The sequence below is a fragment of the Thermobia domestica genome, chromosome 7 (genome assembly GCF_964235325.1).
Source record: "Thermobia domestica chromosome 7, izTheDome1.hap1.1, whole genome shotgun sequence".
Classification (NCBI taxonomy): domain Eukaryota; kingdom Metazoa; phylum Arthropoda; class Insecta; order Zygentoma; family Lepismatidae; genus Thermobia; species Thermobia domestica.
In genome coordinates, this window is record NC_137460.1 from 37,296,009 (window position 1) to 37,311,314 (window position 15,306).

Below are 15,306 nucleotides of genomic sequence, written 5' to 3' on the forward strand. Positions count from 1 at the left end.
ACACTTTATGCAGTCACTGCAAACAGTCCAGTGCACTTCTACCACAACTCATTTCAATTTTTATCCACGCACGTTGTTCTACTTCCATAAACATCGTTAGGGTGTTTGAAATTTCCACTTTTACTTCACGACTTTGCATTATTTGACTGAATAAAACAGAAGCATTTGCTCGTTTAAGGTTTCGTTATCGATCACCGAATTCTTGTGGTTCTCTGACTCACGCATCTCGTATGTTAGCAGTGTTGCCGGTACTTTTCGTCGAGGCTATCTATTTGTATTCTTGTAAAAGGGAAAGAAATGAATCAAAGCATAATAAAGCTATCTAAATATGTAATATGTAGGGAAAATATGTATATAAGCAAGGCTAATTCATTTGAAAGAGCGAGGGGAGGAAATGAATCGAAGCATAAATAAAGATACCTAAGTACAAAATATAAAGGAGAAATATAGTATATGCAAGGCTAAATTTATTTCGAAAGAAAATGCCATTCCTTCACAAACACATGCTCTGACAGCGAATTGTTCATAAAAACTAACCTTAAAACCTTTGTTGTTGAAGATAATATAACTTAGTAGTTGGCACACTAGAACGGAAAATGTCCAACTTAAGTTTCAGAGAAAAGTGACCATAAATACTATAAGGTATGTTATATGATACCATTTAAGTTGATATTTATATCTTTGTGTCATAAATCAAGTTCATTCACTATTCATATAGACAGAGGTGCCCACAAAGGGGGGCTATGACGCAAACTGCGTCATTGAAATACTGAGGGGGTTAAAAATCTATATACATATGGTTGAGGAGATGTAAAAATTAATCGAAAAGATTTTTTTTCATGGAAGAACATCTATGGATAGACAATTGTGGGGGGTGCGTCATGGACATAAGGGGGGGCACCACTGATATAGATGTACGTAACAAATTAAACACAGGGATAATTTGTATTGTCTTATTTAGAAGTGGGGAGATTCTGTTTATGTAAAGTACTTGGATAGAGCTATTAATTTACTTTTGTCTGATTTTTTTTTTTAATTTGTCTTTAGAGTGTCGTTATTTATTTCCCCTTGATATAGTAGAATCCCTGTAGGCATTTGTTTTTGTTCGTCTTCTGTTATAGCTTTACTCTGGTAGTATTTAATTTGATGGGGTCATACAAGTAGTTGAATTTTAATTTGAATTGGAAATATACCGACAGTGAAAGAAATGATTTAATTTAATATATTTGTTTTCGTTCTATAGCTATATTTGTGTACTAAGATAAATTTGTTATGTATGATTGATTGTTTGATCAATTGCCACATTTTTCAATACCTACTTAATGTTTGCAACTCTTTGGTAATATAAATATGCCAATATTGGCAATTCTCAGCTTTCCTCCTATTATCAAAATATAGTTGGTACCGTCGCCACACACGCGTGTGAATATGTTATGAATCTTGTAAGTGATATAAAGTAATTGGATGTGAAAACAAGTAATCTAGAAATTTCTCTTCACACGCACATTTCAATAAAGGTCATAGATTTTTTTTTTTTTTTTTTTTTTGGTTCTAGCAAAAATGCATGTATTATTACTGAACAGAACCATTCCCTTTCACGGACAGGAGTTATTCTCAGTTCACTTTTAGAATCTATTTAAGACAAAAAGTACTTTCCACAATTTGAAAATAATTAAATCTGTGATGCAGTACAACAATAAAAAAAAAATCCTCCCCTACAAAATGTCTTTGTCATACGCCAGTGACCTGCTGAGCCACCACACAAAACAGTTACAAGCTGGATTTTAAATTATTCTTTTGTCTGTTATTTCAGAATTAATAAAGTTACGTGTTATTATACCTCTACTTTCAGTAATGCGACTTAAGATAATTTTACTGATGCAAGACATGTACACTCATGTCCAAAATGATTGTAGCATATCTATAAATATGTTGTTGTAGGAATATAATTTGATAACGATTTCGTCCGGTATTTTTTTATAACTTAATATGTGTATAATCGGCAAAGACATGTATGTGGTAAATCTCATGTCAAAAGCTCAGCAAATAAGATCAATATAACGAAAAAAAACTTTCTTGTCCATTTAGCAACATTTTCTTTTACTCATTCTAATTTTCGTATTCATAATTCTTTTCTTATGAAATTGACCAGAAATATAAATTTCTCGATTATGCATTAAAATACCCTGCAAAATCATTATGAATTTTTTTTTCCAGTTTAAAATGTAATTTTATTTTCATTTTAATATTGAATTCCACGAATAGATTGGTATTTTACAACCTGATCATTATACTTTACAAAATAAATAATAAGGATAATGACAGTAACAATGATGGAAAATGCAACTAGTACTTTGTGTGTGTGTGTCTATAGAATAAATTAACTTCATAACTAAAAATAGCGAATAAGTCCATCCTCCACATGTTTGGAAGTAACAGGAGAAAATATCACGGAGTTGACAAAATTTATGAAATTATATTCCCACAACAAGATAGTTATAGATTTACGACAATGATTTTGGACATGACTGTACGTGAGAAGAAAACTACCACACATGTAGTATATTTTGGAATCTGCATAAACACTTTCTCCAGTAGTTCAAACATTTTGAGCAGAGTATTTCAATTTTAGCCTATATTTAAGTTTATAACTAATGCATTTACTATGCATTACAACTAATGTATGCAATAAGCACGAGATAAGCTATGAGTAATCTGAATTGTGTCATATTTCTGTAACGGACACCTCTAACTTATTATCAAATGATCATATTCCATTGGTGTCTGTTATGCAGGTTGCCTTATTTTGATTTTCGTTCGTAAAGTTGCGAGTTTGAAGGTACACTCATGTCCAAAATTATTGTCGCGTGTCTATAAACATGTTGTTGTAGGAATATAATTTGATAACGAATTCGCCCGGAATTTCTTACAATGTTAGTATTTGTATAATCGACAAAGACATGTATGTGGCAAATTTCATGTCAAAAGAGCAGTAAATAAGAACAATAAAACGAGAATAAAATTTTCTTGGCCATTTAGCAATATTCTGTTTTACTCATTCTAATTTTCATATTTATAATTCTTTTCCTATGAAATTTACCACAAATACACATTTCCCGATTATACACCTAGTAACAGTATTAAAAGTACCCTGAAAATTGTTATCACATTATATTTTTACAAGAAGACAGCTACAGATATGCGACAATCATTTTGGACATGAGTGTACATGTTGCGTACTTAATCTAAGTGGCTGGCAGCATTTAGCTTGGTAAAGTTAGCATTTCTTTTAACTGGTAGTACACAGGAAAATAAATATTTCAGTTTGACGTCCCATGATTATGCCCGTTAGGCTAAGCGAAACGGACGATTAAGGCAAGTGAATGATAATGGAAGAATTGGCGGAATGAAAACGTGGAAGGAAACGGAAGTACCCCGAGAAGATCTACGAACACGTTCTTGTACACCATACACTTACTTTGTTGGAGGTCGAACCAGGGACCCCACGCACCAGAGGTAAGCTCTCTACCACTATGCCATCTTGTTCCTCTAGTACGCAGAAAGAAATCATTTAATCCGTTTAGATTTCTGTACTTGAGTGAATTCAGAATAATTGTTATGTGTGATCATAATGACCCATTTTTCAATACCTTAACCCACTCACTGTTTGTAATTGTGATAATGGAAATATGTCCGACTTACTGAGATTAATAACACAACTAACTTTACAACACACTTTGGAGAGGAGGTTCTTGTTAGCCCTTATTTTTGCTGTGTCCCTCGTGAGGCCATAGCAACATAACGGTGGTTACTTTTGCAGCCAAGCAAATGACTTTCTTGACATACATTGTTACAGCAAAGAGAAAATACGTGTACTCAATAATAATTACACTTTCGTAAAAAGAAGTGTCTTTCAATGAAGACGAAATAAACTTATTGTCTGACTAATATTCAAAGAACAATCTGTAAACTTAATTGCACTTGTTGTAAAAGAAAAGCGTAATAGTTATTACAACACTTGGGAAGTTATTTTTACCATGAAAGTAAGAAAAAAGTACATGTGAAGAAAAAAGCAAATTCAGCTTCCTTTAAGTTTTATAAATGTTAAAGTATGTACGAAAATAAATTTTGAAAATATACAGTAAAAACACTAGAGTTTGCAGGAAGCGGTGTAGAAAAATTTGGAAAACGTCATATTTGAGGTAAGTAGTAGTAGACAATTTCGATCCCTAGGAGAAAAAGTGGGAGAAGTTTCCTAAGGGAAATAGGAAATCTCGAGTAATCTGCCCCTATAAAAGGCAAACCATTAAAAAAAAAAAGTTCTGAACGTATTACATTGTTTGTATTGGATTGTTATCAGTAGTGATTTTCAGTCAGTTAAAATATTTCAAGTTTGCAGAACCGTTTGTTATACCCAGACATAACAGTAAATTTTACCCAGTTATACCCAGAAATAGTAAATTTTAGATTAACTAACTTTATTTTAAGAAATTCTTACAGCTACAGCTTTAAAAATCTGATTTCCCAGAACAAGGTATAAGCGTTTATTCCTTAATCTCAAATGCTCAGATGTCAAGAATGAGAACTGTGATCACATGAGTGTAGTGGTGAGGGTTATTTATATTTGAAACATGTACGTACCATTATCAACAATTGTCGATCCATTGCTGGATTAAGATCATTCCTATCCTTTTTGACAACCACCTATCTTGGATAATTCGTTTCCAAGATATTCGCAGTGCTACCTAATTTCATCACCACACCTTGTATTAGGATACTGTGTAGGTCTCTACTTGTCACTTCTAGTACTAGTAAAAAATGCTTTTGTCTACTTTGTACGGTTTGTTCCCTTATACGGACTTCGATATGTTTCCTACGGACTTACGATAAACATTGATAAAGTTCGCAACACTGCTGAAAATGACGTATTTCTGGACAATATTTAAATTGATTGTTGTTTTCCTTCTCTTTTATAGCATTGCAGGAATAACTTTTAGCAGGTGTAATTACAACAAGCCCTTGCAATGACATGATTTAAGCAGTGTTGCAAACTTCAGCAATATTTATCATATCTCCGGAACGGTTTGAGATATCGAAATGCTGTAAACGGCAAAATAATTTACATATCCATTGCAAACCACACAAGTAACTAGATATAGTACTTATCTAAGCATTTTTTTCGAAATAAAGCCTTTTCGAAAAAGTTCAAATTTACAAGCTCTTGTAACTTCGTTGCTATTCATTCAAAACAAGTCATACTATAACCATAGTATCCAATACTAAGGTACTTCCGATGTGCATTGCCTTGTCCATCTCCATTGTGCTGTATGTGTGATAGAGGCTTCCAAACTTTGGATGTTTGCGATATTATAACATCCTTAGTTTGCACCACTGAATAATATATGTGGTGTTTTAACTTCTCGTTTGACTAGCTGATTTGAAATATGTAATAATCTGACATAGTGCCATTTGAAAAACTACAACTTTATACTGGGATGGCAGCACTGTTCACTGCGTGGAGTTGTTTAATACGTAAAATGATGTCCCCCTCCTTATAGTCGCTTCGTGCAAAGTTTCACTTTTATCTTTCTTTTGGTTTCTCCATTATCACGGATGTTCCAAATAAATTGTCCACTCGAGCTGAACAAAATGATGTTCGTGAGTGAAATTTTCATGAGTAGTTTTTGAGAAAATCGAAAGAACTAGTTTTTTTTTGTAAATCTAAAAAACTTGATGTTTTACATTAACCATACCTCTATTAAGATGAAGCTGATATCGGAGTATACTCTTATCAAACTTTACATTATGACACTAGCAAGATGAAAACACATTGTATGGTTAATGAAATGGCATCAAACTTAACAAAATTACATGTCTTAGGGAAAACTCTCATGCGTACTTTTCGAGAAAAAGCGTGTTTTTATGACGTTAGAAACTATGACGTTCGTTTGCCAATAAAAACAAATAAATTTTATTCTACTGGGACAGATTTGTAAAAGGGCTGTTCGGAAAGTAGCCTCCAATTGGTTAAAAAAGAAACACCAAAGTAAATAAAAAGAATTTCTTATATACATCTGAAATCTACGTCTTTGCTCTCAGTTTCCATAAACATTGAAACACTTACCATATCTCTGTACTATCTTAAAAAAAATCAATCAGCATAAAAATCTCTCGTCTGTGCCTGGAGCCAGCCTGTGACCGCACCTTTCAGCTCTTCATCATCACCAAAGCCTGAAAATTTGTGGAAATTCACCGAAAAGCCCTGAGATTGTGAAACGTCGATTTTCACGGACTGTTTCATCAATTTTCTGAACGAGTTCATCACTGACCACTCCTCTCTTCGCCTGCCATTCCTCTCTTCGTCGTGAATGTTTGTTCATCCACTTTTAAATGAATGAACTCATTTTCGAACAATTCCTTCACTCATCACACTTGGTCCATACACATCACAAAGTTCCCGATGAATAGCTGCTGCCGAATATTATTTTGTCGTAAGAAAACGTAGCTCGTACCTCGTATTTGGCGCGGTTTTCTAATCGCAGCACACATTTTGAGACACTACAAAACTGGAACTAGTGATCAGACAGCCTTCAGTCTACCACGGTTGGATGCACTGTTGTACCGCGAGCGTCTGTGCAAAGTTGGTATCGCTGCTCCAACTACATCACGCACAGTGACCAATCGGAGGTTACTTTCCGAACGCGCCTCATATCTGTTGTTGTTTATCTTCTCCTGATGGTGACACACACCTAAGAGTGATGCGCATACTATTTGTAAGAAATTTACTCTCAACTTGAAAAAGAGATTACATTGAAAGCTAAATATTAACCAATTGTACTGTAAAAAAATGTTTCTGTAAAATAGTTAGCTTCACAAGTATTCACATTTATTATACTTACAATCGTAAATAGATGAATCCGAGAATGATAAGAATGAAGAACACTACACCAGCGCCAACTCCAATGGCCAAAGCAAGATTTTGAGATTCTCCAATCTCTTCAGTAATTACTATAAAAAAATAAATAACAGTAAAGTTATCATATAGTAATGAATATTATCCTTATGACGCAATAACTATCGCCAAAAACTAAAACTGAATTATTATGATTATTATTAAATATGAATTGATTAATGATTAATATTGATTAATAAATAAAGCATGCAAGAACAACATACCACCACTTAACATTTCCCATATGTAATACAAAAAGAAAATATAAACAGTAACATGCTATACAGAGTGGTCCAAAAGTCACAAAGAGGTCATAAATGTGAATAACTTTTTTTTAAAAATTATCATTAGTTTCCATTGATGTGAGAATTCTCGTATTTCACAGACTTAAAGATCAAGGATAGGTGATTTTTTTTTGCACTTATGTGTCGAATAAAATCTCAGGTAGGTATCCGCCATTATGGGGCTCATAGATACGGGCCCTGTGTAGCACATTATTCATGACAGGGGTCAACATTTCGAGTCCGAATGCCCGTATTTCCACACGAATATTGTCCTCGAGCTTCTGTATTGTTTGTGATTTGTTCACATACACTTTGTCCTTCAGATAGCCCTAAGGACAATATTCGTGCAGAAATACGAGCACTTGGACCAGAATTGTTGATCCCTATCATGAACCATGCGCTACACAGAGTCCCTAGCTGTAAGATCAATAAAATGGCGGACACCTACCTGCGATTATATTCAACACATAAGTGTAAACAATCTCTCATCCTTGGTCTTTAAGTCTGTGAGGTATCAATGAAAAAGATAAAAAAAAAAATTTAAAAAGTTATTCACAGATACACTTCGTGTCTTTTGGCTCACCTTTTATAAAATGACTACAAGGAAGTTAAAATTCAACAAAAATATTTTAAAAAATCCAAACGTAGAATAAATTTCAAAATGTTACGTACAAAGATAATTTATTTTTAAAAAGCTACAAAAGAAAAAAATAAATGTAAAAAATGGATAAAAGTAAAATGGAAAACGAAACTAGCCATCGCGAAGAATGTTGTATACTTGTTCTAGCTGAACGGTATACAAGCTGCTATCGATGATACAATCATATGACACCAAATGTCCAATGGATAAGAATCTCGTAGATTCCTCCCCCCCACATGAATTGTAGTTTTCTTTTTAAACTACTGCCAAGTAACAACCCTTGGAAAAAGCCTATTGGTTAGATGAGATTCGTAAATTTATATTGTGTGTAATTGAAATAAAATGCATCAGAAAACTTTGTCTGTTTTACGCAGCATTACTTATTTAAAGTGAAATTGAACAATTTATCTCTAATAACAATTTTCATATAGGAACGAAATTAAAGCATGTTGATTACAAAAAGACATAGTGAAACCCTGAAAGATAATTAAAAACGCTATATGGAGATCATTAATAGCCAGTTTTGCACTGCCTATCAATAATCTTCTTAATTAGCCTTCTCCATCCCGTCTCAAGTCAAGAAAACCTCTCTGGCAAAAAAAAGTAAAACGCTCCTGGAAGAAAATGCTAATATTAATAAAAACTGGAAATATATCTGGAACTCAAGAAATATATCTAACCAAATCTTGTATATATCTAACTGGGATTATATCTGGAAATATACCTAACCAAAACTTTGTAGATAATCCATCTGCAAAAGCCCCAGGTTTCGCATTAAAAGAATGGTGTGAATCACTCTCAACAGGTACGTATAGGACTGGGTAACTGTAACTTCCTTCTGAATACTTAGAATGTGGGGACAAAATCCCAACTGTCTGCGGTACGCTACAGATGATATAAAGCACATTATTTCTGAGTGTCCTGTTTTTAAGTTCAATGACTCCTTAGTAGACATTCATAAGGACTTTCATGGACAATTCGACTTACCCTATATTTGTAAATATATTTCATTGTAGCTTTGTTTCCTGTATTTTCTCATGTTTTATTATTAATTTTTGTTAGTTTATTCCACTGTACCGTACGGATAAATAAATAAAGAGATACTCAGAGTAAGATTGCGCAGCTACATAACTACTGGATGCTATTCCTGAAGTATTCTAGGTAAGATGATTCCTTCCGGTGAAATCCAATAGCATGCTGCATTTGACTTTGATTAAAAGTAAAATCTTAAGGTGAAGATATACTTATAGATACTTATAGGAATGTATAATTTCTGTTGTGGAACCATTCTTCCCCTTCAAGCGTTATTATCACATTAGTACAAGCTTGGTTGAACTTTGTGGAGGATGAAGTTAATGTATTTTCATAGAACCTTATGCGCATTGTGGAATTTTTGTTTTAAAATCCTCAATATCAACTAGTATACTTCATTTAACTGTAGAATTATCCTCAAATATCACAGTATAAAATTACTCCTGGCATTAGTTCCTTTGGACTAGTAAACTTACGTACGTCGTAAAAATATCGTATAGAATTTGATTTGTACTTTTTACGTATAACTTAAGAACCAAGGATCCATATACCATATTTTACAAACTTGTGTACCAGGTCTGCCACCATGCCAAGCTTGATCAAGAACGGATGAATTCGGTTGAAGTCCTATGGTATATATAGGGTGGCTCAAAAGTAATGGCGAAAAATAAAACCACATATTACTGGCACCAAAACCAGAAAAAAAGTTTATATGACATACAGTATGGAAGTGGACAGAGCATATGTCATGTAAATGTCCAGTAAGTGTAATTTCCGGATTATATATCATATAAACATTTTTTCGTGATTTGGTGCCAGGAATCTGTGGTTTCATTTTTCGCCATTATTTTTGGAACGCCCTGTATATAGTGTTCTTGTCATTGATTTTTCACGAAAAAATCAAATGAAGGATGAAAAGAACAAGGGAACAGATGTTTCACAAGATTGTGCATGAAAGTATTTACTCTTAAATGTCATAAAATGTTATTCATTATCATATTTCCCCGATTAAAATTAAAAAAAAATACAAGAATACTTACGTTCGCATCTAGGTTCCTCTCCGGACCAAAGTCCATCTTCCATACACTTTCTTAGATATGGCCCAATTCTTTCGTATTTGGGCACACAATGGTATTCAACTGCACTGTTGAAAGTTGTTGACTGATTCATTACAATCACTCGTCCATTCTCTATCGATCCTGGATGTTGACAATCCACAACTATAAAGAAAAAAAGAATTAAAAATATTATCTTAGAAAAATACGTTAATTAGCAGTGTAGTGCTACATCGGACCACGAATGCCTTTAGTCATGAGTAAATTGGCCCACGAGCACAATTTTCGAATAAATTTAGGCTAGACCCGCGAACAATGCCTCGGCGCACGAACTGATATATATGGCCTTGACATCATGTTTTCGGTTCGCTAACAGCAACAAGTGAAGAAACACCAGGAATATCACCAAAAGAAGAAACACCTTCACAATTGCCCGACGTTGTTATGGAACAGGACTCTCCTTCGAAGGAGTAGTCCTCCTATAGCATATACCTGTGCCAGTAACTATCAACTACAAAGCTGAAGTTATACTGTATATGCATATTTTTGCTGCAAGTAAATCCATAAACAAGTCAAAAAGCGATGTTCCTGAGGAGGACCAAGAAATCAAATGGATTTACCTTAATTTCAATGGTAGATACTGTTCCGGTTCGCGAACGGAGTCAAAAAAACGAATTAAATTAGCAACTCGAAGTACCACTGTATCAGTTTAGAAGGAAATTCATAATTTGGTTGAAATAAACTCAGTTTTAAAACATCTGATTGTTAATCTGTTGTCAGCGTGATTAAGTTAATCTATTCTGATTAACGTAACAGAAGTTCTGAATTGAAAGTCCTATAGTAAGTTTTTAAGTTCTGCTGCAAATCTCAGAAATTGGTTCTTGAATAAGCAAAACTAGATGGATATTTTTTCCTAATTATCATGTGAATAGAAAAGAACGATTTTTTAAAAATAAGTAATCAATAATAATAATAATAAATCCAGATCATATCTTCGCTATCTTTTTGAAAATCTTTCCCATCTAAACACATGCCCATAAATGGCTTTAAATGCACAGTCTCTATCAAAAGCACATATCTTCCATTTACATGTTCTTGCCAATATTTTGAATCGAACTACGGATCTTTCCCACAAGAGATGAACACTATACCATTGAGCACCCTCCCATCAGAACTAGCTGAGTCAAGTTTTCGGTACTTTCAGAGCAATTGATAGTCCTGAAGATTTTTCTCTCTATAAACTGCAAAATTATAAACCTTGAGTTTAAATCTTCTACCACTCTCATACAACGTTATCTATTAGGATTATTTAAAAGCATCAAGTGGTAGTTGTAAGCAAGTATTCATAGTGCAAGTGCATGGTAGAAGTTTGACAGATGTATATGAATTGCCGTTTCTATTTTCCTAACCCAAGTCAGATCGTATGTTTATTATTCATCAGCTTAAGAAATTGAAAAGGTAACCAATTTGATCTATATATAGTACATCAAGAATTTATACAATACATTTGTATGTCATCGTCTCTTAGTTGGAGAATACTACGCAATGTTACGAATCAAATAGCATTTGTTTTTCATTTACGTGATGAAGTCAACAGTGGGTTGACAAAATCGTCTGTAGCTTTCTTTATGGATTTTAGGACCTTAAAAGAAACTAAGTTTTTAAGTAGTCAAATACGTTAATTCATAGATAGTTTGTTAGTGATTTATATGTGCAAGAGAGAGCTCTACAGGTCGTGGCAATATGGATAACATACGCACACTAGGTGCGGGAGACTCTGCTTCCGTTGCCGGTGGAAGCCTATAGAGTTCAGATCCCAAGAGAAGCTGTAGTTCAATGTGCCATATATCCCTGAAGCTGAAAATGACGTTGCACTACAAACAAACCATCCAACGTGTGAGAGACCTTACATCTATAACAAATACACAAGCGTTTACTTTTTGTCCCATTGTATATCTATAGAGCTTACCTCGTACATTCAAGTTATACACACACTTAAAATTTCACTTACATTTACACGAGGGTTTCTTTCCGCTCCATTTTCCTTCTTTTTTGCAAATTCTTGTAGCATTGCCTTCCACAAACTGACCTTTGGGACAAGAATAGTGGGCTATACCACCAATACTGTAAGTTGTTACCTGCACCGTCATGCCTGGATCCTTTTCTGGCAAACCACACAGGATTTCTGTTTTAATGAAACAAGAATAAAGACAAATAAATGACGATATTCAATAACAAGATATAACTTTGTAATTGCTCAGTAATTATTACAACAGTACAAAAAAGTTGATTTTATGTTGTTTTTTTTCAATTTTAGAGTAAAATAATACATTTTACTAGTTCCTATGTTATTTAATTACTGAACTTACTTCCAAATTACAAGTTTAAATAATACATAAATTAAATACAAAATAAGAATTAATAGAGAATAATAACTATAATTCTTTATAATTTAATGTGATGTAGTAGTCTGTCAAATTGTTCGATGTTTATCATTCTTTTTGCATTAAATTTATTCTTTTCTGTGCTCTGATGATAATCCGTTGATGATCGAAAGTTTCAGCATACATTTTTGGGTGGTATTTATATATATACACAGGGTGTCCCAGGAGGAAGGGACAATATTTTGGGAAATGATAGTATGGGTGATTGTATGCAAAAAAGTTCATATGAACATGGGTCCTAATCTCAACGGTTTGAGAACTACAGGCTGTGAACCACTTTTGACTTCATGTTGCTTGTTACCCACTCTGTATGTATTCTACGGAGGTGAAATATAGAGGATTTGAAAAGTGAGTGATGGAATTGCCTTTCCAATGATATGCAACATGTGACTGTGGTGTCTTTGGAAGGGAGTTATTGAGCAAAATTTGGAAATCAGTGTTGCCATCCAATTCCTTTGCATAATCTTAACTTTACCTCAATAACCCCTTTTTCAAAGACACCACTGAAACATGTTGCATACCGTTGGAAAGGTTATTCTATCACTTTTCAAATCCGCTATGTCCCACTTCTGTAGAATAATTACTAGGTGGGTAATAATGATCATAAAGTCAAAAATGGTTCACAACCTGTAGCTCTCAAGCCATTGGGATTAGGACCAATGTTTATATGAACCTTTTTGCTTAGAATCACTCATACTATCATTTCCCAAAATATCTCCCCTTCTTCCTGGACACCCTGTATATACAAACAGGATCTTATACAAACTTCTTATTGACTTACTTAGTTCATTTATTTAGTTTTTCACAAGTTCTCACTTAGATTTCTTTATTCTAGCTAAATATTTCGTTTTCGGTCTAATGAAGGAGCAAATTTGTATATTGTAACTTTACACAAGACTTCATGGAAATAGTTTTTGCCTTTCAAATTATATATAAACTAAATCAATCGTCTTAGATATGTAGAAGTCTAGTAGGGCTATGGCTGTCCAGACGGTGTACGCTCAGTTCAATTGGGTGATACGTGTCTAAGGCAGCGATCTCCCGATGTCCTTACTTACATTAAATTATTATTATTATTTTTTTTTTTTTAAAGCGAAGCGTTGATATCTTAATTCAAGTATCTTTCCAAATGCCTTACATTGATCGATTGACACAAAAAAATCTGTCACCAGCTTAATCAAACTTGAGAACGCGTGCTTGAGAACACATTACGCTAACCATTCTACCAACTAGGAAATTTAGGTTAAAGTTGAAGCCAATAATGAACCAGATTTCTTTGAGAAATTACATCACTATATTATATCTTTAGGTACTTAGAAGAGCACTTAATAATAATAATAATAATAATAATAATAATAATAATAATAATAATAATAATAATAATAATAATAATAATAATAATAATAATAATAATAATAATAATAATAATAATAATAATAATAATAATAATGATTGTATTTTTGCTTATTTTATAATTATTATTCCTCAATGTGTTATTTCTACATATTTCCCTATAATGATTTTCTCTTTCTTCATTTTTCTAACGCTCGCTTCTCTCTCTCTCTTGAAAAACCCTATTTCAACATTGACTTGACTATTCTTAAGCTTCAATTTGTTAGGTTCAAACATCACTTTTTGTTATTTGTAAATATGTAGTAATTTTTGATTGAAAATGTGAAATATCTTGATGCCAGTTTATAGAAGTCGAAGTGCACAATATAAAAATGGGATTACTGAATTTTTATTTTCCTTTATTTAATTTATCTAGTTTATTTAAATACATTTTTTGACAGACAGTCATCGACAAATATAGGTATTATAAAATTGTTAACCTTTTGCTACTTGTGATATACTATACATTCTAGTTTTCATATTTTCATAATATTTTTAAAATCTATTTCAAATTCACGTTATAATTACTTTTAGTTAGGAGTATTACTGTATTGGACCGAAATAGGCTGCATCGTTAAAATTCAAGGAATACAAAAGAAAATACCAGAAAATAAGCCGCATCGTTAAAATTCAAGAAGTCAAAAGGAAAGAAGATAATACCCGAAAATAAATTACACCGTTGAAATTCAAGGAGTAAAAAAGATAGAAGATAATACTCAGAAATAAGCTGTACCATTAAAATTCAAGGAATAAAAAGGAAAGAAGATGATACTCGAAAATAAATTGCACCGTTAAAATTCAAGGAATAAAAACGGAAATAAGCCGCACCATTAAAATTCAAGGAATAAAAAGGAAAGAAGATAATACCCGAAAATAAATTGCACAGTTGAAATTCAAGGATTGAAAAAGATAGAAGATAATACCCAAAAATAAGCCGCACCGTTAAAAGTCAAGAAATAAAAAAGATAGAAAATAATACCCGAAAATAAATTGCATCATTGAAAATCAAGGATTGAAAAAGATAGAAGATAATACTTGAAAATAAGCCGCACCGTTAAAATTCAAGGAGAAAAGAGAAAGAAGACAATACCTGAAATTAAGCCATTCAATTAAACTTCAAGGAGAAAAAAGAAAGAAAAAGACAATATCTGAAAATGTGCTGCTCAGTTAAAATTCAAGGAGAGAAAAAAAAAAGAAAAAGAAAAGAAGACAACACCAGAATGTAAGCTCTTCCATTAAAATTTGAGTAAGAAAAAGAAAAAGTCAGTATGATTCAGAGGGAAAATAGTAATTTTATTTTATTGGATATAAAAAAAGACTTATTATTGGGCCAATACGGTGCAGGACTGATTCTACAAAATTGAAGAATTTTTAATTATATGACTTTAATCGTATGATTGTTAAATTAATTCTCTATTTTTCAAATTTCCTTTCTGAGATTTAAGTTTGAACTACTTTTGCAGAAAAAAAAATATCTGCTTGACAATATATACCAGGAAAAATTTGT

The 15,306-nt window shown here is 32.8% G+C and overlaps 1 protein-coding gene across 2 annotated transcripts in view; it reads right to left on the reverse strand.

The window, feature by feature from the left end:
* fw (CUB and Sushi multiple domains furrowed) overlaps positions 1-15,306 on the reverse strand; it is a 358,906-nt gene that overhangs the window by 15,114 nt on the left and 328,486 nt on the right. For both annotated transcript variants that reach the window (XM_081764487.1, XM_081764488.1), the window contains exons 17-19: positions 11,975-12,148; positions 9,949-10,128; positions 6,900-7,008 (exon numbers count right to left, since the gene is read on the reverse strand). In XM_081764487.1, the coding sequence (XP_081620613.1) occupies positions 6,900-7,008; positions 9,949-10,128; positions 11,975-12,148 (463 nt within the window). The remainder of the gene's footprint in view (positions 1-6,899; positions 7,009-9,948; positions 10,129-11,974; positions 12,149-15,306) is intronic.